General features: G+C 37.9%; 2 protein-coding genes across 3 annotated transcripts; one reads left to right on the top strand and one right to left on the bottom strand.

Annotated features, from left to right (window-relative positions):
* The first annotated feature begins 8,673 nt into the window (after positions 1–8,673).
* Positions 8,674–19,556, top strand: MYEF2 (myelin expression factor 2). 2 transcript variants are annotated; one of them, XM_026045675.1, is made up of 15 exons: positions 8,674–8,909; positions 10,141–10,193; positions 11,527–11,534; positions 11,648–11,741; positions 12,550–12,741; positions 13,465–13,618; positions 14,075–14,124; positions 14,217–14,280; positions 14,434–14,535; positions 14,728–14,778; positions 14,885–14,953; positions 15,256–15,354; positions 16,029–16,228; positions 16,336–16,387; positions 18,731–19,556. In XM_026045675.1, the coding sequence occupies exons 1-15, from the start codon at positions 8,717–8,719 to the stop codon at positions 18,892–18,894; spliced, it is 1,545 nt and encodes a 514-aa protein (XP_025901460.1). In that variant the 5' UTR covers positions 8,674–8,716; the 3' UTR covers positions 18,895–19,556. The 2 variants fall into 2 exon arrangements, with proteins under 2 accessions (XP_025901460.1, XP_025901458.1); XM_026045673.1 differs by having other exon boundaries at positions 15,256–15,450.
* SLC24A5 (solute carrier family 24 member 5) lies at positions 19,294–26,861 on the bottom strand. The gene is made up of 8 exons (XM_026045672.1): positions 26,689–26,861; positions 25,477–25,560; positions 25,279–25,382; positions 24,859–24,959; positions 23,797–24,080; positions 23,054–23,260; positions 20,482–20,583; positions 19,294–19,957 (listed from the first exon to the last, which is right to left on the bottom strand). Exons 1-8 carry the CDS (start codon positions 26,753–26,755, stop codon positions 19,635–19,637), a joined length of 1,272 nt encoding a protein of 423 aa, XP_025901457.1. The 5' UTR covers positions 26,756–26,861; the 3' UTR covers positions 19,294–19,634.
* Positions 26,862–27,140: the final 279 nt, after the last annotated feature.

Below are 27,140 nucleotides of genomic sequence, written 5' to 3'. Positions count from 1 at the left end.
TGTTTCTATGTGTTGGAAAGCCACTTTTCATGGAAATGAAGCTGGAAAAGAAACTGACAGCCAGCAGCTGGGAGTGAGACTCCTACTCCCTCTTCAGCCACTGGTTGTCAACACACAAGTAATACTGCTGAAGGTGTTAGATTTCAAAATGAAAAAGCAATGAAATTACTTAATTTAGTCCTGTATTTCATTGCTTTTTCATCTGAAAGTCACTAGTTCTGTTGTTTTACGGAACAGTGTTTTTTTGGTGAKGTAARTGGGGTAACAGTTTATGTGTGGCCATTCTGCATGCATGGGGCTTTACAGTTCTATATTTGACTCCTCTTTTTGATTTGARCAGAAAAATAACTATCACTTCCATCTGACTTCAATCATTTTTGCTATTGATTTGATCCTTATCCTAGGAAGGGCATCGCAGGAGAGAGCCTGTGGGCAGAAATAGAAAATTTATAATCATCTAGTACTCTGGTACATTGACCTCTACAAATTGAACTGGCCTAATTTATGTTTTGGTAACTCACAGCCAAGAGTCTGCCAGTGAGTAGGGAACTCTTGGAGCTATTAGTTCTTTGAGTTTTTTGAGYTTTTTTTATGTTTGAGGATCATCTGAGTGGTGGAAGTATCAAGAAAATGTAAGACTTTTAATGGATAACTGACTCCATTGTAGCTTGCTTTAAAATTTAGCATAGAACAGCTTTTTAATTGTTCCTTCATAGACAAACAAACTCATCCTTCAGTTGCTAGAAGTTTTAAATGAGTTGATGAGGGTAGAATTAGCAAGAGGATTGTGCTCAGAAACATCTTATGAAACATAAGCCCCTCCGCCACGGTAGGAAATAAGGAGCTGGATTGCATGGGGGTTGCTTGATCTTTTTTCCTGGATAACCTTGTCAACTGCAGTAATTATGTGAGGGGAGAGAGGGTGGTGTAAATTGTCTCAATACAGGAGTAGTAGAAATCTAGMAGGCAGTCTGCTGTGGTTATCTAGCCTTCTATTCTTTGAGGTAAAAAATACAGCATTAAATTGCAGGCTTGTAAACTGTGTTTAAGGCTTGCATAACACTGAAGAAGATTTTGATGAGGATTAGGGAGATTTAAGCCCCAGGGGGAGGAGGGAAGAGGGGTTGTTGTGGATGTAGGATGCTGCACAGTATTTCTAGTTATAAATATATGTTGTACAGAACTAATCCTGTACCAGACATCTGCATAATTGTTTGTCAGGGAGAGCAGGGGGGAGTCTCAGCCAGTTATTGATGTCGATGATTTATTGCAGGCGGGAGGGAGGAAGCTGGGAAGATGCTGAAAGGAAGGGAAGGAGAAGGAGCAGTTGCACCGTGATTGCAGGTGTGAAGGTCTGTGCAGAAGGTGGCCTCTAAATGTGAAATGCCTGCACTGTCACTGCAGCACATYGGGGAGGCGTCTGGAGGTGGACAGGCCATTGCATTTGTTAGTTTGTCCCTTAGAAGTGCAAAAYGTTTTGTTTTCTAAAGTTAAAATACAACAACACATTTTCTCAGTCTGGAGAGATGATGTTTAATTGCAAAGAGAGGGTTTGGGGAAGATAATATTTGCCTTAATTCAGATCCATTAACCCTTTGCAAAAAAACAGTGCCTACTTGTAGAGTAGAGTTATTTTTAACATATAGAGTAAAACAGTATATGTTGGGTGCAACCTTAGGCAAGGCAGAGTGTTTGGAAATGATGTGGCATGCAGAAAGGAATCTTTAAATAAGCTGCAAAAGTCAAATTATTTACTAAGCAAAATTTAAAGCAACCCTTTTCAGGGCTTTCTAAAGAAGAGATGGTTTAGAAAGTGCTAGGCGCATTTAGATGCCTTAGCAAATGAACAGGAAAACTAATGATATGTGGTGCAGATTCAACAGGCAGTTATCATACAGGTAAAAACAATATCTGACTGAAAACAACCTACAGGAAAAAAATGTGAGTGGATTGAAAATRTATGAGCCTCAGAAGTACCCTGCTCGAGTGACATACAAACTAGCTGACTTTCAGTAAGATGGAACATTTTTCATAAGTGCCAGGTGATGTGAATGTTGATGGACTGCATTCAATCACGACTTAGCTAAAAAAAGAGCTACAAAGTGTTGAAATAAACTGATGACCCATTAAAATGATCCACTCTAAAAGGATAGTAATATATATTTTGTCATTGGCAAGTTGAGAGCAGTGACTGGTTTGTCAATTGAGGCTTGAAGTTATTGGAAAGYTACTGTACCGAAAGAATGCTGATACTTAGGACAGATAAATACTTTATCTGTAAGTACTTCCTGTGCAAGAAGCTCCCAAGAATACCTTATTTACAGATGCTTGTATGTACATAAACGTACCAGACTACTAATAATACTGCATTATCCTGGATTCTAACTGTAAATTAGTGCTGTCAGCTGTCTGCTTGCCAAGAATACCCGTAATGCCATACACCATACCTATGACTAGTAAACAATTAACGTTAGGGGTAAAATTAGAGGAAATAGGTTAGCAGATGAAGAAAACTTACAGCAGTTTTGTACTATATGAGAGGTCTTTTTGTAATAAGAGCATTCCTCAGAGACCGTGTCTGTCTGCTGTAAGGACATAAACACAGGCAGAAGAGATGCTGGCAGTTTGTATATCAGATAATCTTAAAATGTTATCAGGAGGGATTGGTAGTGGTATTCATTCTAACAATGAAGATCTCAGCACAAATACAATGCACAGAAATATACTTTTTTTAACTTCTTATGACAAGGAGATTCTGTTATTTTTATTCCAACCATTTTATTCATAGGGCAAAACTTTGGTTCTTTCAAAACAGCTTTGTAGACCAAAGAAATCTCATGTTTTAATCCTAATTCATCTTTGTCAGCTCCCTAGTGGCCACTTGGCATTGTTCTCTCATTTTTATTGGTCCTTTGGAGTCAGAAATATTGAGTGATTATGTGTGACACCTCTAGAAAAGGACATAAAACTCCCATAAAATCCTGAAACTGGCATTTGAGGTGAATAGAATGCTGTAAATAGGAGCTGGAGGTTGATGGAGACAGGGCAAAATTAATAGTACTTTTTCAGACTTCAAGCTAAGAGATACCCCTACACAATTCTAGTATAAAACCCTTCTACATTTATAGATGTCTATCAGTGTCTAGGTTGAACCGTTCTGGTATTTATTTAAAAAAAAAAAAAAGACATAGGGTAGCTGAACTTATGCATGTTATTTATGMAAAACTACATGTAGTCTGGACAAAGATAACCACAAATACCCACATTATAGTGCTGAAGGAGGCAGCAGTTGATACAGCCATTGGAATATCCACATCAAGTAGACAGAATGTATATAAAGAAATTCAGTAATCTTTCTTGCTACTAGTGTCTATGGGTCCATAGGCAGGAGAATTCACCTGCAGTTGATTGGGGCCATCATATTGAGTTAGAGAATATAGGATTCCTTTTCCTTCAGTACTTAAAGTCTTATATGCACTGCACAGCTAAGAAGCAGACTCAGTAATAGGGTGTAGTAACCTGAACATGTGAATTGCTTCCTATCATCGTGTAGAAGTGAGAGCTGTAAAAGGTAATGATGGCAATTTAAAGTAATCATTAACTATTTCAATGATGATTATCACGAATACCAAATTAGTTATCTAATTGTGGTTAATGTGTGAACAGAAACTATCGCTCCTCTCACCTGATCTCTGTATGTGCCTTTCTAACCTTCATCTAGGAATAAGGTTATTAGGGTGTTTCACAGTATCTAGAGTTTCTTCCAAAATCTGAGGCGTTACCAACGCATAGTGAGGCAATCATGAAGACAGAGGAACAAAAGAGAGTTCCAGCAGATCAAAAATAACTTAGCTCAAAGCTCCTTTATTTTCCAGATTCTTAACTGTCTCTTGCTAGAAACAAATTTCARTAAAGGCGAGGAGCCTCTGTACTGCTACTTTTATTGTCTTTGACGTGAGAGGATATACAGAAATGTCCTGTGGAGTGAGATAATCTCTTCTCAGAGGAGTAGATGTCTTGTTTGGTGGCCCAGAGAGGATTCCTCTGGACATTTCGGTCTGTTCTCACCCCGGACATCGCTGCAGGTCTCACCTCAGCTGGTGTGTCAGGAGGKGGCCAGGAGGTTTCTGTGCTGTGGCTGCTGCATGACCCACAGCAAGACAAATCTTACAGCTTAGGAACAGGCTGCTTCTCAAGGCAGCATTGGAAGCATGGCGCAGCATCTCTAAGTAGATTAGAAACATGGGTTGTTCCTATATCTGGCCTGAGAGCTGTCCCAGCACACAGGGGGTGATTTGGGTCTATGATGTTCAGGRACCATCATTTCCACATGAATATGGCAATTGCGTTAATGTTGGAGCTACCGAAATGTGGGTGAAAAAGGGACCATGGAGCATCTTACAGGCAGGAGTACGTGGATTTTGTTTGACTGCACCTGAAGGAATGAGTAGACAGTATACATTGGCAAAACCCAAGGCAAATTTTATCATAAGAGATCATGGCTTAGATTAATCCTGCGTTTATAGCATGAAACTTGTGCAGGGAGTTACAGCGGCCAGCACACGGCCCTCAAACAGCGGGCACGGAGCCCCCCAGCCGCCCTGGGGCCAAGGAGCAGCCAGGGGAGGCGGGACCCGCTGCCGCCGTGGGCCCCGCAGCCCCCGGCGCCGCCATGGCAACCCGCGACCCGCGCGGCCCCTCCCCCGCCGCCGCGCGTTCTCGCGAGACTCGGCGGGGCCGGCGCGCTGCGGCCGAGGCGCTCGGGGCCCTTTCAAACGCAGCGGCAGCGGGGGCGGCCCCGGCCCCGGCATGGCGGACAACGACAGGGCCGAGGCCGCGCGCGGCGCCGAGGAGGCCGCCGCCAGCCAGCGGCCGCCACAGCAGCAACGGCAACCGCCGCAGGGCGAGGCGGCGACGGGCACCGAGAGCGGCGGGGGCAGCGCTAACGGCGTCAAAATGTGTGTGCGGGGCCGGGCGGGGGGCGCGGGGGCYGCCTAGGCCGCGGCGGGGACAGGCCCTGGCCTCCTCCTCCCTCTCCTCCTCTTCCTCCTCATCCTCCTCCTCCCCCGCGACCCAGCTCCGCCCCCACGGAGAGCGGGGCGCCCGGGGACGGCGCCGCCCGCCGCCTTGGGCTCCGCCGGGGCGCGCGGGGGGCCGCGGGGCCGGGGCCGGGCGGCCGGGGCGGCGGCGGCTCCCGCTGCAGCCGCAGGGAAGAAGCGCTCCGGGTGTTTCCGTCTCCCCTGTTCACGTTTCCCCCTCTTGCTCTGCTGGTGTGGTTGAAAAGCCTGTGAGTTAATCGTTATTTTCTTGGGAATGGGGAGAAAGCCCTGCAGCGGCTTACTAGAAAGAGCACATATAGACTTTGTCTTTAGATAGTTCAGTTGTCCGTTGTGGAATATGTAAACCATGCTCCGTGTCAGTGGAGATTAGTGTAAGGGAGTTGAGCCTAAAACATTATCTCATAAGAATTAAACAAGTGGCCTCCTCGGGCTTTTGTTCTTGGTGTCAGGCTGCCGAGCTTGTCCTCCTCTACCTGARCTAGGTTTTGGGCTCGTTGCTGGAATTTCAGCTTCTGTTTTTATCTCGTGCGGATCTTGGAGGGAAAGTTCRTTTTGCGGCAGGCTTAGTGTGGCAGTACAGCAATGCCGCCGAGATCGGCGGGATTTGGACGTGTTCCAAGCTCCTGAAGTCTGGTACTGTTGTGCTAGAAGTATCTACAAGGTAAAGTTCTATATAAAGCTATAGGATTAAAGGCATATTTCACACCTTTACTTGGCTCCCTATAAAAATTATATGTTATAAATCTTGCATTATTACAAGACATTCTTTATTTCTGGTCCTAGCCCACAGGTTCCAAGCTACACAAATTATAGCTTGTGTTTTCACAGGGCGATCATTACCCTTTTGCAACTTCAAGGGATGTAATATTTCACTATCTTTTTAGGTTGTTACTGTTAAAACAATTTATTTCTCTATATCCTTACCTCTGCCATTACTTTATTTTATTTCCATTCAAAACCAAGTATAAGCAAAAGAAAAAATCCCTATCCGTCCTGCATGATAGAAGTCACAACTTTAAGTTTGAAAATAATGAAGGTTTTGGTGACAGAATTTCMCATCTTATTCTTTCAATACAGTTGCCAGTCCTCCCCAAAGCACATGGGCAAAGGATTAATCTGTCAGTGTGGAGATAAAATTTTTGTAACCAGGTTTGTTTARCACTTGGATTAAATTGGATAGGAATCTTGATCCCAACTTAAATTTCCTTTGGTTTGCTGTATTGAGGAACAGAGCTGGGGTACGAGCTTTAGAACCACACACTTGGCTGTGAAATTTCTTTAATTTGCTGTTCACTGATCTTAGAGGCAATAGGGCTACTTGTGAGCAGAGAAATAGAAGGTTGTACAAAAATTAGGACTCATTTTTTTTTTCAGATTGATTTATCTTGTGATGCGTGCTTTGGGGACTTCTGTTTTTGTGTTTGTGGATGAAAGGTTTGCCTTTGATTTCCAAAACTCTTTTGGAAGTTTCAAGCAGTTACTCTTCAAAAGGTGGAGCCCCACCTTTGGAAACTTAGCTTTTCCTGTGCATTACACGGAGCATCTAGATGCCATTTCCTAATCCTTTAAGCAGGAAGGAGCTTGGAAGACTAATAGGAATCTGTGGATTTAATCTTAAAACTTAAGGAAGAACTCAGATTTTACTTGGGGTGAAAGATTTACATTCACAGATGGAACTGAATTTGGAAGAACTGATCTGTCTGGAGAACTGATATTCTGCCCTTTCTTCTCCTTGCTGTCCCCCAGTATTTTTGCAGCTGCCTGATTCCCCCACYGTTTCGCTCCTTACGTGGCCATCCAAGAACTGTCCTGCCACAAAGCACAGRAGGGTGTGAGGAGGGATGTTGTAGAGGGAGTTTGGAAGATGCTTGAATGTGTTGTTGATTTTGAATGTTGTAAATTGTTGTAAACTCGGAACAGTGTCCTCGCACAGCTCAGTAGAGAGTTTTATATTMATCCGATTGTAAACATACAGAACACAAAGTTCATATCATATGAATGCTTTATTATTAGGGAAGTGATCATGGAAAAAAAAGTGATACGTTTGAAGTTGCTCCTCCTAAAAAATGCCCCCTTTTGAGTACATAACAAATCTAGCTGCATGGAAGGTGCACGTGCACTGAGTGCGAGAATGTTGCTTGCTATTTTGTTAATAACTTTGCAAAGAGAGCTGGAAATTTCAGTAAATTAAAATAAATTATATAACTGGATATTGAAGCTGCAAAACTGAAATATGTTTGGCTTATTTTTACACCTGGATACATCCTGAAATGTCAAAACTAGATAAGAACTTTAGTTTTGTTTGGACTTCTGAAATGTGGGATAAGTTGTGAAGAGTAACATAATTCAAGAAAGAGAGCTCATAATCAGTCTCTTTGACAGTCCTGTAGGACACTTGAGTAATTGTTCTAACTCAAGTAGCTAACTCTTAACTTTTTAGAATGAAAGTTTGTGTAAAAGGCCTTTTAAAGTTTCCCTTTATGCTGCAGTAAGATTCTAATGAGACATTCATACATCTAAGAGACATATGTTTAATACATCACATTTTGTAACTTTWTCGCTGGAGCCTTTCAGTTCAGGGGTTCAGCTCTCTTGAAAGTAAAAAGTTGGGCCCCTTGATCCTCTGTTGGCTTCCTAAATCACGTCTTGATAGCAACCCTTTCAAGAGAGCTGAAGAGATTTGGCTCCTCTTTTGGGTGTTTCATCTGATACTGTTCAAAGCGTATAGTTTCATCAAAGTTGAGAAATGGACTCCTTTGAAAAATTTTCTTGCATTTTTAATCTAAAAATAAAGGACATTTTGAAAGAAAAACTGTTCTTTTTTTTTTTTGAAAGCCTAGGGGCCAAATTATTTTTTGTTGTTTTTAACGGATAATATTTGATTACTTAATTAGATACATGCAGATAATAAACGTGCAGACCAATAGATGCAGAGCATGTCTTACTGCACCTATTTTCTAAGCATTTGTCTTATTTTCAAATTATACCGTTGTTAACKAATAAGAATAAATGTACATTTGTGGTTCTTAATTGAATTTTAATTTCTATTTAAAAACACTCTGGCACAAATGGACAAAAATGATTGATGAGGTAAACAAAAAGTAATTTGCTTATTAGAGTTTTTTATATATTATTATGTTGAAAGAAATATATCAAGCTCGTCTGTGAATTAGAGCTGAAACAATCTCAATTCTGTGGTGAATGTTGTGCAACTTAGCCAACTTGATGTGAAAGCTATTAATGCACCAAAGAGTGGGTGCAGTGGGTTGTTTTTCATGTATGTCAGTTGTTTTTTAATGCTTGTAGTAGTTTCATAATATTGTCCTGCTGAGTCTTGAAACTCTCCATGGCAATGGAATGTAACTGAAGTAGTGAGAACTGAAGTAGTGAGATACAAGTTTTGCAATTACAGTACAACAAATCTCCTGTATCATATATTTTTGTTCTAAATAAAGTAGTATATCTTGAAATAGTACTTTTTAAAAAAAAACTTTGAAAAGCTAGATTCGTCATTATGGGATTTCTAATAGCATAGAAAATATTCTAATTATCAATGCAGAACTAATATTTTTGGTGTCCTCTGTTGTGTCTTTGTTTTATGTATTTTTTTCAAATGTAGGGATAATGATGAGACAGCAAAAGAAGAGAAAGCACCTATGAAAGAGAAACATGTTCCGAAACCGAAGGCAATCCCTTCTCTTGGGAACAAGAATAGATTCCATCCATATTCAAAGGAGAAGAATGTCAGCACTGGAGAGAAGAAAGCTACTAATCGTAATAGAGTTTTCATTAGCAACATCCCATATGACATGAAATGGCAAGCTATTAAAGATCTTATGAGAGAGAAAGGTAACTTACTCTTGATAGTGCCCTTAATTATAGAGAGGGGAAGAGCTTACATAAAGYATATATAGTCCTTTGAGCCACACAGATTTGTTATTTTTTTCTTTTATTTCTTCATTTATTTATTTATTTGGGCTTTTACTTGGTATATCTCTCTTCCTTCCCCCTCTTTCATCCAAGACAATTGCATTGCAGGATAGGATGGGTAAACGAAGTGTTCACTATCTTCTGCCATTCTAGTGTGACAGTAGAGAGTATATGCATGACTTCTTAAAGGGATTGTGTTTTGTCTAGTTGTAGTCTTTGTAGATTTTTTTTTAAGGCCTACTATATTTAAGCAACACTTATAGTGTGTTAACATACGAAAAATAAAGGGTGTCTTTTAAAAGTTGTTTTGTATTTCTTTAGTGGAATCTGGCTGTCGAATTAACTTTTGTCTGCATTGTCACTACTGCCATGACTGTTTGTCTGGAGATTTATATTAAAAGCTTGTTTCTATTGTTGCAGCTTTCATAGAGTAATCTTAATACCCAAACTCTTTATTATGAAGTTTGGAGAAAATAATCCTAATATATGAATTCAATAAAAAGTTAGTCCTATATTTTTCTCGAAAATATTGATTCTTCGAAAGCAATGCAAAGCACACTTGGGTTCTAGGCTGTGAAAATGCAAAAAAAAATCCTTTTGTCACTGCTGGTGTATCTGTTGTAAGGTGACACGACTATTTGATTGGTTTATTTACTGAAAGTTCCTACATTAGAAAGTGAGTGGCTTGCTGTGATTTATTTGATGTGTAAATTTGGTTATTATTGAAGGCAAACTTATGATTGAAGACACTCAGGTAGAAAGTCACCTTAAAACAGGTGTTGTGAGTAGTATGATAAATTAACACTTTTCAGTGAATGTTGCTGTTTCATTTGTTAGGTTAAGGGACTATGTGTATTTTTGAATTTGTTCACCAACTATATCATACTGGCCAAAATATGATCTGTAGTATGAATTAGGTTCAATATAGTTGTTTGGTTTTAGCTTTGAGAATGTGGCTGCTGAATATTTCTGATTTCTGAAAATTAGCTAAATTACATAGCCATTGACAGGAGGTATGTTGGTCTGGTTTTGATTGTTGGTGAATAATAGGTGCTTCTCTGTAGAGTTGTGCACAGGGGCACAGTAAAGAAAGCTACTGGTGTTTAAATGCATTGTCTCTTGGTATTTTCCCTTTGTATGTCTTATGTAGTTGGTGAGGTTACATACGTGGAGCTGTTTAAGGATGCTGAAGGAAAATCAAGGGTAAGTGCCGTGGGCAACAATCTGCTAGAGGTTTAAAAGTTCCTCAGCAGTTTTATTTTTGTATAATATCTGTACCAGTATTGGAAAGTAAGTTTCATTTTTACATTAATTTTCATTATGATAGCCCTGAGAGTTCTATATTAGAAATAGGCTGACACTTCTATGCAACTCAAACTAGCTGGCTCTGAAGGACAATATTTTGTAAATGTTAACAAAGGGCATTTAAATAATGCTTTTTAGCCAACATGTTTGTTTTGTTACAAATCTCTTTCATGTAATTGCCTATAAAGGACATGCAATTAATCACTGATTGGATTTAAAATTTGTTAGTGTAGTATTTTTGAGGCCAATAAGTATGAAAATCTAAGTTAAGAATACACTGTTTGAAGTGCCCGATTTGACAGCTTTGCAGGGTTGGTACTCTGAACACTGGATTAATGTACTTGCTTTTTTAAAAACTAAATGGATGGAGATGGTTGGTAGCCAGCAGCGTGCCAGCAATAGGCACCGCGAGTGGAGATTGGTTAAAGCTCCTTTGTCTTCTTTAAAATAGTCAAAAGTTTGGCCGATAGCAGCTCAAACCTGCAGTGAGAACATGAGAAATACAGGTTTGAGTCCTAGCTGAAGTTGTAACAATTGTTGTAAACAACTCTCTTCAATGCTTGTTAAAACTAAAACATGCTTTCAGCTTTGCTTCACTTAGAGCGAGCCTAAACTCTTTATGACAAGGATTTTGGTGCAGTCAATAAGGTTGTTTTCTTACCAAGTCATCTGTCAAATGTACTAGCAATACTGAAGAGGTATGCAGACTCCTTGTTCATCATACTGGTGTATTTGATGTGTGTGGATTTGAATTTTGTAGTTAGATGTTAGCTTTTATGACACAATGAGTGTCCTGAGCAATTTTTGGTTATGTTTTGGGTTCTTTTTCTTTCTTTCTTTCTTTCTTTCTTTTTTCTCTTTCTTTTCTTATTTTTTTTTCTTTTTTCACTTTTTTTCCCCTTTCTCCCTGCTCCCTTTCCCTTCTCCAGTTGTCTTTACATGGATCTGTGTGGCACTTTTCTGTTGTCCAATTCTGGTTTGGCTCAAAGAGAATAAAATATAATGTATTCTCTTCAATTTCAGTGCTTTGTATGTTAAAGGAATAGGAAAAATCAGCTTGGCTACATGTAAAGAACATATTATTTCTGAGGCTGAAAATAACTTGATGAATAGTTACTTAACAGTGAGCTGGGATCTTTAACTGAAATGTTAAATAATCTGGTCTGTGTGTTGACTGACTTTCTTTTTTTCCTCTTTCTTTACATATGATGGCAAATCATTATGGATGTAGGGTTGTGGGTAAGTTTCTTTTTTATTTTCAGAGTGTAGAGATACATTGCTATCCAAATAATCTGTTAATTTTAACATTTTAAACTTTGTTTTAATATTCCAAATATTTTATTCCCTCTAAGCGTGGTTGAATTCAAAGATGAAGATTTTGTTAAGAAAGCATTAGAAGCTATGAACAAGTACAATCTTAGTGGAAGACCCCTGAATATTAAAGAGGTATGAATATTGCTGCTGCTCTTAACTTGAAATAGTGAGGTCGCTCTAAATACTGAAATGATGTTACAGTTTTCTGAGTGTAATTTCCAGTTTACTTATTTTCATATATTTTTAATGAACTAAAATGCCTGTTGGCTTGCAGAAAATCTTGATACTATGTCACATGAACTGACAAAAAGTCTGTGTCCTAAAGTGAAAATAATCAAATGCCGTCTTTCTTTAAAACACTCTTCTCTTTAATTTTATATTCTTACCTGAGAATTGTCTGGTGCTATTATGTTCAGATTATTTACTTGTTTCAAAAAAAAAAAAAAAAAGGAGGAAGGGTTTGGGAATAGGGTACTTGAGTGGATTGGGAAGTGAAATTTATGACAGCTTTTTTTGTAGCGTTGTAGCATATAATGGTGTCTTATGCAGTTCTTTATGTCCACTTAAAATTATAATAATGATATTAACACATCAAAGAAAACGAATTAATTCAGTTCTTGGAAGAGAGTACTAGACTGACAGTCCTTTAGATTGAAATCTTTTCTACTTGTCCATAGGCTAGGTACAGCATGTGAAGTGGCAGTGCACGCTTCCTCTACAAGTGCTTTGCCAATATGCCTCAACCCTCATCTGAAAGGACCCACCTCTAGAGGTGAGGGAATTAGGTCTCCATGCTAATACAGTTCTTGATCCCTCTCACACGGACAAGGATGTTAGTTGATTATTTTGATGGGTTTATGTAGAAATTAAATAGTACCTTTTCTTTTTACTGGTCATGCTATTGGTGACTAAGCTGGCTTTATTTTTGAACATTTTGCAGGACCCTGAAGGTGAACATGCTCGTAGGGCATTACAGCGTGTAGGAGGACAGTTTCCAGGAGGACATGGACCTGATATGACACCTGGATTAATGAATTTGCCACCTTCTATTCTCAATAATCCAAACATTCCTCCTGAGGTTATCAGTAACTTGCAGGCAGGCAGGCTTGGGTCCACTATTTTTGTCGCTAATGTAAGTTTAACTATCAATTTTTAAATTGGTATTTGATCTTCCTGAAATATATTTCATTCCTGCAAAACTGATTTTTCAAAGGAAGTGAGAAATGTTCATAATTAGTGTATTTGGCTAACAAGTGGGATATATAGCCAGATTTTGGATGTGAGAGATATGTTGAACTCTCAATGTTGATATACACTTTTAATTACTTTATAAAGTACTTATTCTGATCAAGTGATGACTGCACATCTTTTCACTGCGTAATTACAATGGTATTACTCTGCTGTATTTTTTTAAAAATTCAATACACCATATTGAATACTGTACCATACCAGTATGACATGTTATTTTGCTAATTACTTTAGATTAACTTAGTTATAATCTATCTTAAATCTCCGCATATAAAGAGCGAATGAAATGAACATCCCCACAAATATATCCAATGGGGGACACACAGAGTATAGCTGCTCATAAAATTGACAGGATGGGTTTTTTCTAGCATGTTAATTTGAAAAGTGAAATAGGTATGCAGAGTATAAATTGTTGCTTTTAAGTTAAAGTTTTTGTTAGACTTCCTTATAGTATATTTATATATATATATATTAGAAAATTGTAGCTATTCATGAATAATAAGCATTTTGAGAACCAGAAACCTATTACAATAAAGAAAATCTCTTCCAAATTTAATAACAGAATAGAAACGTGCACTGAAATTGCTCATGTGTTTTTATACGTAAGCTTGACTTCAAAGTTGGCTGGAAGAAACTGAAGGAGGTTTTCAGCATTGCTGGAACTGTAAAACGTGCAGACATCAAAGAAGACAAAGATGGCAAGAGTCGTGGAATGGGAACAGTTACATTTGAACAAGCAATTGAAGCTGTTCAAGCAATATGTATCCTTGATTTAGAATAACTGGTCATGTATAGATTCATCTTTGGTTACTGGCCTATAATTAGTTTTGCAAATGGTGCTTATTTGTGTTGCAGCGTATAAAGATTAGAGTATAATACTCAAATTTTTTAAATTAATTACTGAATTAACTGCCAAAATTTAAAAAGGTGTTTCTGATAATGTTGGAACAAACTTAAAATTAAGAACATGACATGTATGAAACCAACTTTTATGTTCCGAGTACTTTATATACCTTCTACCACAATTTTAAGTTATTTTTAAGATTGAGCTTTTAAAGTGGAATCTAAAGTGGATTTTTGATCTGTCATTTTACGGATTAGACAAGGAAAGATAAGGCTGCTAAAAATGGTGAGACAATGATCATAATTTGTTACAGTGATTTCTGAAAAAATGAGTTGCCTTTTGTAGTTAAATTTCTTGACTTGCATTTCTTTAGCTATGTTCAATGGACAGTTCTTGTTTGATAGACCCATGCATGTAAAAATGGTAAGTTGTTTACATTTCTTCTTGTCTTRTATATCTCTGTTAAACATTAAAAAGATTTTAGCATAATATCCTTGCCTTTTTTTTTGAATCAGGATGACAAATCGGTTCCTCATGAAGATTTCCATGTTGCAGACAGCAAAGCTCCTCACTTACCTCGTAAGTACAGACTCTTCTCTTTTGGGAGAGCTGCTCCTTCCCGGCCCCCCTGTTCACTYTAGAAATAGAGTCTTGGAATGTTTTTGGTACTACTTTGTGCTTACTTGTATAGATAGTTGTATGGTCTGATGATACTTACTTTGATTTTTTAAGGTGGTCTTGGTGGCATTGGTATGGGACTTGGACCAGGTGGACAGCCCATCAGTGCGACACAATTGAGCATGGGTGGTGGAATGGGCAGTATAGGTCCAGGAGGTAAATCTGTGCTCCTAGTTTACAAGTTACAGAACTTTATAATTGTCATTTCTGTGTTTGGAAGAATTATATATTCCTGTCAAAATAAGCCTTGTGTATGGTGCCTTTGAAATGTTAACTACTTCTGCATTTATAAAAATCTAATGGGAACTTAACTGTACTTTAAATGGTGTTTGTCTCTCTGTTTTAAAGGTATGGGAATGGATGGCCCAGGATTTGGTGGAGTGAACAGAATAGGAGGCGGTATGTGCAGTGAAGTTCTTCTGTGTTAAGGTGTYTTGGTTGTTTTCTTTGTTCCCCTTGTTTTATTTTATCTATTGCATAGAAAACACTTTGTCTTATTATACAGGACTTGCTGGCTTTCGTGGGATGGAAGGAATGGCTCATATGAGAGGATTTGGAGTTGGCCGAATGGGAGGCAAGTGAATATTTTTCCCATTTTACTTTTTACTGCTTATCTGTGAGTCTTATGGAAGCCCCTTACAGAGAGTTGCATAATGGAGGTCTGACTTCAGAGGAGTTGTGAACAGTGACAGGAGTGGAGGCATAGGAGCTGACACGGGAGGCATGGCAGCTGGCATGGGAAGTAGTAAATGACTTCTGACTTCTGCTTTAAGTTCATTTCTCTTTCAACAAGCAGCTGAAAAAACAAGTCCAGTATGAACAGTGGTTTTAATACAGAGATCAGAATATTACCATTTTGTGCTTTGTTCCCTACAGAAATGTTCCGTGGTGGAATCGGAGGAAATATAGACAGAGATTTTGTGCGTAGTGAGATSGCCTTGAACCGTGGCTTCGGCGATCCTTTTGGAAGAATGAGTATGACAACGATTAAATTTTCTTGTGGCAAATCACAGCATAACATTAGAAGAGCTTTAGTAATGGACAAACCAAAAAAATGCCTGGTTTCATTTGGTCTTCTTTCCTTGTCCTTCACCATTGTTACTCTAAGGGAGTAATCTAAGTGTTCATTATAGACACCTTCGAAGATGGTTATTAAAGTATGGATTTATTGTCCTTTTTTTCTTTTCCCTCTCTGTAAAATATAAGTAAAAGAGTGATTTGAATAAATTATTTAGCTCCATGCAATTATCAGATTTTCTGTAGTTTGGGTATTAAAACATACTTTTATGAATCCTGAATCCTGCCAATCCACGCCATCTGGTGTGCTGTATTATGATTTTTTATTAAGGAAACTGGACAACTTCTCAATCTCATTTTTTTACATATGTTGTTCAACATTTACTATGCTAGATGAGATGACAAAAGCTTGATGCAGTTTGTTTTTTTTATTTTTAAACTGACGTTTTATATCTTCTAAAATACTTAAAATACCAGGTGTGTTACTGTATGAATCACTGCATGTATTGTTAGACTTTGTATTGCATCAGCTTTAGTAAGATTTTTTTCTCCTGACAAAATCATTTTTAATTTTTCCAAAGTACTTGCATATTTAAAAGAAAAATATGTTTCTCTTTTCTTTCTCTGTGTAGGTGGCGGAATGGGTGGTATGCCTGGTAGAATGGGAATGGGCATGGATCGGATGGGTTCTGGTTTTGATCGAATGGGACCGGCCCTGGGTGGAGGCCTGGACAGGAACATTGATATGGACCGAGGATTTGTAGCTGGCCCAATGGGARGCGCTGTGAGAGAGAGATTAGGCTCTAAAGGCAACCAGATATTTGTCAGAAATGTAAGCATTGGGATACATAGAAAGCATTGGCTTATTTTTTGTGCATGTTTGATTTCATGCTTTTCCTATGTAATATTTAATGTTATTAATACTCCTTTTTATTCTAGCTTCCTTTTGATTTGACTTGGCAGAAGCTAAAGGAGAAATTCAGTCAATGTGGTATGTATGTGAATCTCATCTCTCCTAAATTCCACTGACTTCATGGTCTATATGATGTATATTAGACAAGAACAGTAGGATGAGGTTGTGGCCTTAACCTAAATAAGTTTGCCAGCCTAATCCTTCTTGCTTTCATGAAAGTTACAGAAATTCTTTCTAGCCATGTCTTAGACATGATTCTGCAGTATGAAACCAAGACACAACACGGCCTGTTGGCTTTCAGTGCTCAGATATTACACACTTTAATCCATTCCATTAATAAAACTTCCCTTTGAGGTGTTTATTTGTTCATTTATTTTTTGAAGCAGGTGTTAATGTATTTTTTTTTTGTTGATACATAGTGTATAACTGTGTGTATTTTAAGACAAATGCCTGCAGGGGTGTGGGCTTCCTCCGGGTTWTACCTCCTGCACTGAAATGATACTSCAGAGTATCAGAGTACCACAGAGGCAGAGTTGTTAATTCTGCCAAAGTGTCAAATACATTTTTAAGAAGGTAAGTGGTCCTGATTAACATATTTGCAGGTGGGCTATAATGCTTCCCTTTTCCTTAAAAAAATACATTTTTTTTATGTAAGATACAGAATTTCTTGAATATCCAGTAATTTTCTAATTTAGAAAAGTTGTCTTTCTACAGAAATGAATGAAAAGTGACGCTTGGATGTAGAAATATATATCTTTTCAGAACTCACTTTCAGAATKGAAAGTTTTAGCAGGCTTACAGGACAGCTTTGCTTATTTTGGAGAGACAGGAAAGAGAAATAATTTTAAATATAGTACTGCTATCTAATAGTGAAGACAGTCTTCACACAGTCATTTGCAAATTTGTTACCAGTTAGAACTTGCAGTTAAAACTATGCTGACTTTCGGGTGTTGAAATGTTGTGTAGGATTTGAAGCTTTTGTTGCTGAATTACAGCCCATCTAGTGCTCCATCTTTTCAGAGTGAAAATTTTTTTTACTGCCTTCAGGACTGTACTGCTGTTAATGTAATTCCTGGAGTTGCAAGTCCRTATCCTAGTCTCATGCTAATGATTCCACTCAACTGAAGCATTATGTAAAAGTCTGCCCCATAACTCAGGCTCAGTCTTTAACCACATGTGGTTCCCTAATCTTGGTTAACAAACTCATCCATGCAATCAACAAGACCTTGTTAATTGTTGATTGTGCTGCAGAAGTCTTCATATGTTACTTGYCTTGTTTTTTTCCCCTTCTCCCTTAATATGGATAGACAGGTGAACATAAAAACCTTATGCAGAGCATTTAACAGTTCTTAGCCATTTTTAGCTACAAAGTATTTAAAACACATTCTTAAGGAAGTTCAACTTCTTGTGCAAGCACAGTTGTAATATCAAGTGATTTATATTGAATATCTGTATTTTTGTGAAGTTACAGATACCCTGTTAACACCATTTTTTTTTTTTTTTTATAATATACTTACATTTATACTCAGGTTATTGTTTTCTAGAAATGACTTTTTGAGATAATTGAGATTTTGCTGTAATTATTCAGCAGCTAACATGCAGCAATTATTTTTAAGAATGATAAGCACAAATATAAGTAACAGTCTGGATATCAGTATCATGAGGGGCTATAAAGAATGTGTCTCTACGTTTGCAGTTTCTTTCAGTGAAAGGCCAGTTTCATATTATATGTTTTAAAAAGCAATGTATTTTAGGGAGACTTGCTTGTTCTTACCAGCATTTTGGGACTTGAGAGTAGTGCGCTACAAATTATCCTAATCAAAAAATCATTTGCTCTAAGCACTGAATCTTTTCTTTGCTATGAAAGTGTTGGTATTCTGTGGTGTAAAAATACTGCCTTATGAGCAAATAATCTCCCTGTGAGGAAACAGAGAAGATAACTGGCCTTTGCATGTTGCTACTTCTCCCCTTTTAAGTGGTAACTTKACTATTTTTCAGTTTCTAATCTTGGTATGTAACTTCTTGGCATAATTGATTGCTGTGATTTCTTGGTATTTTACTGTAGTGAATGTGGTGGATTAGACTGAACCAGAATTCAGTTTATGGATCTTAATAGTCACGTTTTGGCAGGGTAGCTGAATGAAACACAAAACAGCCTAGTAGGAAAGGTTATTTTCAAAGTTGAGGTCAAATATAGCCATACTTTGACCTACTAGAAAAGAAATAGGGGGCCTTCATTTGGACTGTTTGCTGCTCTTTTGATCCATGACACCTTTTCTGAATGGTCATTGGTCTGCAAGTACTAATTTTATGCCTCTATAGATTATATTTTAAAAGCCTTTTAAAATATTCTTAAATAATTCTTTTAGTTGTTGGTTCATGGAAGCCTAACAATAACTGCTGTTTAACTTATTTACTCAGGTCATGTAATGTTTGCAGAAATAAAAATGGAGAATGGAAAGTCAAAAGGTTGTGGAACAGTCAGATTTGACTCACCAGAATCTGCTGAAAAGGCCTGTAGGATAATGAACGGCATAAAAATCAGTGGCAGAGAAATTGATGTACGCTTGGATCGCAATGCGTAACTTAAACGTACATGTTCAGGAACATTCCTATGTCTGTTTAGCTTCTCTATCCTATTAAGTCATTTTTAGTAACACTGTATGCTTACAAAAGCTGTAAAAAGGAACTTTTAAATCCCACCAGCCTTTAACAGTATAGTGTTTMATATACTGTGATATTTGTTAACTGAACCTTACAATGTTTGGTTTTTAAAGACAATTTGCCTGATTTGTTTGTTTGGTTGGTTTTGTTTTTTTAGAGGCACTGAGCTACCTGCAGGTCCTATTAGACAGTGGGACCTGCTGCTCAGCACCTTTGGAAAATTAGGCCAAGTGTGAATTAGTCATTCAGTTTAAATGAATGGTTATACTGTTTTTAATAAAATAAGCCATTTTCTCTCTGTTAATCTCAAGATTGCATTAGTGGGATTTGTTTAGTGTTTTCTGATTTTTCCCCAGCTTGTATCAACAATGTAATGTAAAAACTAGATGTCTTTTTTTTTTTTTCCGGAATTTTTGTTTTATATGTGCATTGTAGTCATAGCGTAATTCTTGACTTTAAAAGAAAGGGCTCCAAATAGGCTGTGATGTTTTTGTTTTACTTTAGTTCTACTTAATGTTACTTCAACGCCATGAGTTGGTTCTGTAAATAAGACTTAGAGCCCAGTGGGAATTCTGGATTTTTTTTTTTTTTGGACTAAACGAAGAAACTGATCTTTGTCTATTGCTTTTATTTTTTTCCTCAGTATAATCATTTATTAAAACTAGTTACCACAGACCCTTGTAGGATTGTTCCCTATGATGCCAAGTTCATACAAAATTGATACTACAGTAAATACTAAGTACARTACAAGACAGATCGCTCCCAGTTTTTTATCTATTTTCCAGCCATTCAGGTGAACTGCCAGAAAAATAAAAACAACAGAGCAGATGAGGGAAATGGCTGTGTATGTCAAACCACTGCTGTTCACTTCTATGGGTCCTGATGTATTTATGAATGCAGTTTTGATAAACCAAGGTATTCCCAAACACAGCATGTCAAATACGTTGGATCCCACAATGTTAGACATAGCCATATCTCCATTTCCTGCAAAACAAAATGAAATAAATGAGCCTATTTCATTGTATCGTATGAAATTGCCAGACTTTTTTTGAGGAACAGACTGTCAGCCCTTAATTTCTCACAGAGCACCCTTTTCAGACTTCTAGCTTAAGGAACTATAACCATGATTATACAGTGTGTGGTTTTAGGTACCATAGGCATAAAAAGAATTGTCTCTCTAGATCACCAGCATCTGCACAGCTGCACTTAAAATACGTAGTCAGGCAATTATAAAATCCATTCATGTTTAAAATACCATGACCTACAGTTGCGTTTTGTAGTAAGATTGTAACACTTGATCAACAGCAAATCAAACTCATCTGGAATATTTGCCTGGAATACTCCAGAGTTTTTAAATAGCTGAAACACAGCTMCTTCAGGTAAGCCACTTCATTTAGTATTAGTATACTTAAGCTTTTGAAGCGGTAACAACAGTTTGAAGTTGTTTCTTTTCTATAGTTCATTTCAAACATATTCAGTGGAATGGGCCTGAACAGCAAAATCTTTACCTTTCTGAGCCACCAGCACACTTGCAACTGTATCTGGTACACTTGTTCCTGCAGCTAGTAGTGTGAGGCCCATTATGGACTCTGGAACTCCCAGYGTTTCACCTGCAGTTGATAAATGAGGAGAGAAAATGCCAATATACCAAAATTTCACCCAGAGAAATTGCTTTGGGCTTTTGTCTGCTGGTGAAAGGATTAGTAACCATATGGTAATTCCGAAAGGAATCTGCCAGTTAACTTATAGATGAGTTTATATATAGTTGATTTAAAGTGGTTAAAATAAACATCACCTTGTCCTCGTTTTTCAGTTGAATAAAAGGAGAGGGGAAAAATACACAGTATAATAACGGCCATCTTATTTCATAAGCTTTTTTTTTAAAGACTTCGATACAACATCTCCATTGCTCGAGAGAATGCCAGTTAGGAGATGGTTTTTCAGACGCTTTAAAAACTTAAATCTTACCCCTACCCCTACCTGCCCCGCTCTTTAAAACATATAATAATCTTTTATATTTTGGGGCATCTCATGGTTAGTACTTCAAATTCCCATGAAGCAAGCTATTAAAATTACCTGCCCTTTAGAGGAGGAGGAAAAAAAGAGGATATTTTTGTTAGGGAGGAAGGTAGTTGAGATCATCACTRCAGTAATTTGTCAACTTATATGGCTTTAACTTTTCAGTTAAAAAGGTGCAGTTTTTCAGTTCCTTAATGGATTCAGAAGAATCAAAAGAAATAATTATTAAATAGCTCATAAGTGTTTATAATCTGTGAGTTTCCTTTAAATAAATAATTTATAATAAAGAAATTTATAGGTAGAGGGACCAAAAAAGATGAACTTTTAAAACATCTTGCTGGAAAATAATGGTTCATACCAAGTGAACCAAGTTGAAATATGAATTAACTAATCATATACACCAAACATTAGTTTATAGCCCCCTCTCAAGGTTATAATATAGAACTTAAACTCAGGTGAACCTGTTTTCCTTTTCTTTTTTCTTAGATTCATCTTCTAATTATAGAGTGTTCGTTTATTTTTTTTTCCTGGCAATTGACCATAAAGAGAGAATGGTCTTATTTTTTTGACCCTTACTTAAGTTTGTGTATTAGTAGCAATATCCTGCTGTAGTAATCAAAACTTCTTTGCAGGCAACAAAAAGTTGGTGTACTAAATTGGATTCATTCTTGATCATCAAAATTTAGTCCCCAGCTGTGGTACCTTTATGAGATTCTGATAGGCAGTTTATGCAACTATTAGCACCTTTTTGAATGATCTTTCATGGAAAAAATGGATCTGAGAATATATATATATATATATATATGTAAATTTTAGAGTTTTAATGTGTAAATAGAACATATTTGACCTAGATGTAGTGGGACAAAGACTCAGATGCTGCTTGTGATGAATTTGCAAAGTGGACTAACACTAATACACTATCTGAAACTCCAGTGTACCAGTGTTCATATGAATCAGTGCTTTGTCTAGTAGAACAGCAATAACTTGAATTAAATCATGGGAATTCTGTTTTAAAGGCTTCTAGCATTCAAACAGTAAACCACTGCTCTTTAGATACAAGTGAAGAATTATTTGACCAGGGAGTGAACCTGGTGGGTGTTACATCCAGCAATCTATTATTAATTTCTTAAAGGTCTACTGAATGTCAGAGTCTTTTTCTGCACTTAATAAGGAGTTATTCATTGAACTTACTTGAAAACAAGTTTAAGATGCTGAACCAGCAGAATACTTGAGGAGTATTAGTGAGCTATTATAACATGGAAATGGCAGGTTTTGTACAATTTTGTGTTCTTGCATGGAGATTCCTGGATTTTGTTTGTTCCTAAAATTAAAAATCTGATTTTTTACAAGCTGGCTGGAGAAAATGAAACAGGACAGAAAAAAATTGAGGTATTAAAGACTTTTTTAGGGTTTTTTTAATGCAAGTTTGCACCCTTTCTCTCACTGGTAGGAAGACTTAATGTAAAGCTTTTACTGCTTCATACGATGAAGATTTGTAAGAGGTAAACACATGCACAAAAAGAATGGTTAGTAACACGTGACACTAGTTCAAAGCAGAATGGTACACAAATATGGGGATATTTTTTGGCAATTATTTTAATGCCAAGTTTCTCATTAAAGTGTTCAAGAAAATCTACAAGTCTAAAAATAATGGATCTTTTATGAATACTTGAACTGTTAATGCCAGTCCTGGTAGATGCTATTTGTCAAGCTGAAGCTTGACAGGTTTAACACTATATATCTGTTTCACTTCATGAAACAGCTTAATGAGACTGTCTATTTAAATGTAGGCTCTTTTTTTTTTTCAGCTATGTGAAAAAGTTCTAATTCATGTGATGGAGAACAGTCTGAAGCAGCAGGTTTTTCATTAGAGGGAAGAACTAAGCAGTCTGAAATGTTAACTTTTGTGGGTTTAGGGTTTTGTTGCACAGTGAAATACACACTGCTAAGCTCTGACCATCAACTGTGGGAAGAAGTTGYTTAATAGGGAGAAAACTTGCCATTTTTTCAGCGATTCTGGCTAGGGTGATTCCATATAGCAGTAATGCTTTGGGTGCCTACCTGCTATTGTTATCATCCATACGAGAACGTAAGTCATTGCAGAAATCCATGCTGCTGAAAATAAAAATGTCACCATGAACCAGTTCCTCCAAAACTGTCTTCTGCAATCGGGTATAGTCAAATAGAGCAGTGTAATAATTGGAAGTGATAACACCCACAAAATTCTCTTCATATCTGCTTCAGGCATGGTAAAGACGCTTGGGTGATCTGTTGAAGAAAAAGTAACTTGTTTTAAATGTAGCAGTAAGTGATAACATATAATCATACAACATGCCTCTACTTGTAAGAATACTGAAAAAAAAGGTAAAAGAAATTCTTCCTCTAGTTCTAACTGTAGCCTYGTTAGTCAGCATCAGGCTGGACTARACTGAAATGAAACTTTATCCTCACTAGGAGAACCAAACTAGATTAAAAATGAACATTTCTGTATAGGTTTACACAAAATGCTTATCAAGAATAAGTATAACCTACTTTATTTTTATTTWAAAAAAAAGGAAGAGGAAACAGATGGTCTGTAGCCTCATCAGAACTATTTCTTTACTTTTGCTATACTGCATAACTTTGAGCAATGAACCTTTGTCATTGTCACAACAGTATCCAGTAGCAGGTAACAGTAGCAGTTACTACTGAAGTCACTCATCCTCTATTAAGAACATCTTAAAATCTGCTCTTCGTTAAAATTGATTTAGACAGGCACGCAGAGTGCCTGTAGAAGGCACAGACAACTGTAATAATACTTGTACCTTTAGAGATTTCATCAAGCCCATGCAAACTCGTTGAAAGTTGTGAGTAGTCCAGTTCATCTTGAAAAATTCCACTATCTTTTCTTGATTGTTGACAAATTAGAGGTCCACTCTCTTCCCTCCATCCAACTAGTGGCTGCTGCTCAGTATTTTCTTCCATGGCTTTTGCAAAACAGGTACAGCAGGGACTAAACTTCTTCATGATATATTGATTCACTTTAATGTCAAAACACAGTACCAGAATATAACATCCATATATAAATAACAAGGAAGCACTTTCATACCTAGGATAAGAAAGGAATTTTACATGATGTGTAAGTAATGGAGAATTAAAAAAAAAAAAAAAACAAAGTGGCTCTATTTACAAAGAACTAATTTGTTTGAGTAGCAAAAGGAGAATACACAAAAGCACTTACTTGTACTTGCATGGGCAGTGTCATGAAAGTTCATGAGTGTCTCCTTATATTTCATCAGTTTGATTAATTGCCCTACCCTGTTGAGTCTTTTTTTGTGTGTTGCATAGCTGCATGTTTTCTAGGGGAATTTGCTGACTTGAATTCATATTTTCAAAAGTCTTCATGTGATGGTTAGAGAGAGGGAGACAATATATGATATTTTGAGTCAAACTTCAGAGATCTGGTACTTGCTGACTTGCTAGGACAACAGGAATTTCAGTGTTGACTGAAGGGAGTTAACCTCAGCAGCTCATAAGCTACTCCTGGCACACAAATGTTTCTTCGAAGAGCGATGCCATTGAAGGAGAGGCTTGAAATGAGTAAATGAAGACAACTAAATGCTATGGCAAAACAGTTATGGTACAAATGGTGAAGTTTAAAGAGAGAAACATTTGCAGATCAGATTTTATAAATATGCATGGTTTTAATGTTTCTGTAATAACTTTCACCACTGTTGTGGCTTACTATATATTTTTAAAGCCAGCAGGATGTTTGATAGTGAATGGCAGTTCAGGCCACTTGAAGTTTGGTGGTGTTTTTGTTTGTTTTTAAGCACCATCTCACTAATTTCCAGTCAACATGAATTCAACACTACGTATGCTCTTACCAGTAAATTCTGTTGTCTGATATCATCGCCAGGACCGCCACTACACTAACTGTATATGCCAGGCAGTCTCTAAACAGTGGCCAACAGGATAGCCTTGAAACCTGCAGAACACATGCATTTACTTTTTTTAGAAAGAACTTGTCTGTAATACTTTCACCAAGTGCTGTAAATGCTGTATCAATATGTTGTTTCTATATTATGTAAAAACTTAAGATTCTTAGGAATGACTTAACTATGCTATTTAACGAGTTAGTGTTTTTAAAGACTTTCATAGCAAGTTATCTTAAACTGATTACATGCTGGTTTTGCTACTAAATAATAAACTTGACAGTTGTCATAGTAAGTCTCTCTTGGCTTTTGTCAGTAAACCAGGATAGTCATTCAGCTCGGAGGAGCATAACTATGAAAAATGGTACATACCACACTAGAAAATAGCCCACAAGCGGCACAAATACCGAGGAGATTATAGACTGCTGATCCAAGGATGGTGCTAACCCCAATATCTCCCTTTGTCACGAAGACTCCTGTAAGGAAAGTCACTCTTTCTGGTTATGTTCCTGTTTGGCATGCAAGGAAAAGAATTTTAGATTCCGAGGAGTCACCGCATGCATCTCTTACCCAGAAAAGCAGTGACAAGCTCTGGAGCAGAGCTTCCTGCAGCCATAAAAGTTGCTCCAGCAACATCCTGAGAGAGGCCAAGGCCTGAGGGGAGAGTAAAAGAATGGCTGAAAATACACATACATTTCAGCAATCTGCACCCATTATTTATTTCAGTCTGTGTAGGGTGGATGCTACTAAATTGTAATAGAAGTAGCTTTCCTCATTTCCTTACCTTTTGCATGTATTTATTTGAGATTAGTGAAATAATATAACAGGTTTATTGATTAGTGGATAGGTTWGGGCTGATTATTTCTAACTTTATTGCAAAAAAATAGTTTTAATAATAAACTATGGATAATAAAAAAATTACACCTATCTAGGTGTACTTTTATTTAGGCTTTAATTCTACTTCATATGGCTGAGAGTTGTAGGGATGTTCCTTGGATGGGTTGGGTGCTATCGCTACCTGTTCCACATTGAGTTTATCCATCTCGGGCAAATCCCTGTGCTCTGTCCTCACATACCAGAGTTAAGTTCAGACTAGTGCTGCTCGGATCTTACACTCAAGTACTCATTTTTTTACGGACAGCGTAAGAGCCTGGGTCTTGATTGAATGAAATGAGATTTTTGTTCTGAAGCTGGCTGCTTTTGAAATGAAACTATCACTTTTTGGATCAAGTTCACATAGTAAGAGCAGAATGGCTAACTGTCATCAATATTATCATCAATAAATATTGTTAACATCAATATTGTTATCATCAATAAAAGGATGTGTCAGCTTCACTGCAATATTTAAGCTCACAATTCCTATCAGTGTTCCCATTCTGCAGAACGTTTTCCAATGTTCAAGGATGTGTTTCCCAATCTTGGTTGGACAGCTACTATGACCATCTTTTTAATTTGTTGATATTTTAATTAAGTCATATTTCAGCACAGCCTACTGAAGCTGGGGCAYAGCTTGATTAGACATCACCAAGTTAGAGTAATTAATTTCTCCCACCCGTGCCATACCTTCAATATGTAAGTAGTATGTGCCGATATCTGTTTGCCTCTTTGAGAGAAATACAGAAACCTGCAAGAATTTTTGCTTTTCTACAGAAAAAGTTTTGCTTCCTCAGGCTTTTATAGGGAGGAGGCTTTGTTAATAACCCAGACATAGTACTGCTGTACTGGGAACACAGCTAATACTGGGAAGGTGGACGGTTGGTCCGTGAGCCCCYGGGCACTCACACTCGCTGATGATCTCCAGGGACGGCAAGAAGTAGTCGTCGCACACGATGGACACCGCCAGGAACATGTAGAGGATGATGAGGAAGTAGATCACGATCCCGCCGTCCTTCCTCTCCTGCGGCGTGAAGAAGCCTTCGGGAAACTCCGAGGACGAGGAGGGGACGCAGCGTGTCCCGTTACCTGAGCGCGGGACGAGCGGGTCACGGGCCGCCCTCGGCCCCTCTCTCTTAGACGGGCCCGCAGAGGGGAAGAGCCCAGGATGGAGGGAAGGATGGAGGGAGGAAGGGACGGAGGGGGCCGCGCGGTGCCCCCCTACCTGTGTCGGCGCCGAGGCGCTGGGCGCGCGGCGGCGGCAGCGAGGCCCCGGCGCCGGGCGAGCACTGCAGCGGGCGGCCGCCCTCGGCGGCCCGGCCTGCGGAGAGCACAGCCGTGAGCACGGGCACCCCACGCGC

Source organism: Nothoprocta perdicaria, unplaced genomic scaffold, assembly GCF_003342845.1.
Source record: "Nothoprocta perdicaria isolate Ctin4 unplaced genomic scaffold, notPer1 scaffold_41, whole genome shotgun sequence".
NCBI lineage: Eukaryota > Metazoa > Chordata > Aves > Tinamiformes > Tinamidae > Nothoprocta > Nothoprocta perdicaria.
This window is presented reverse-complemented; position numbering and strand designations above follow the sequence as displayed.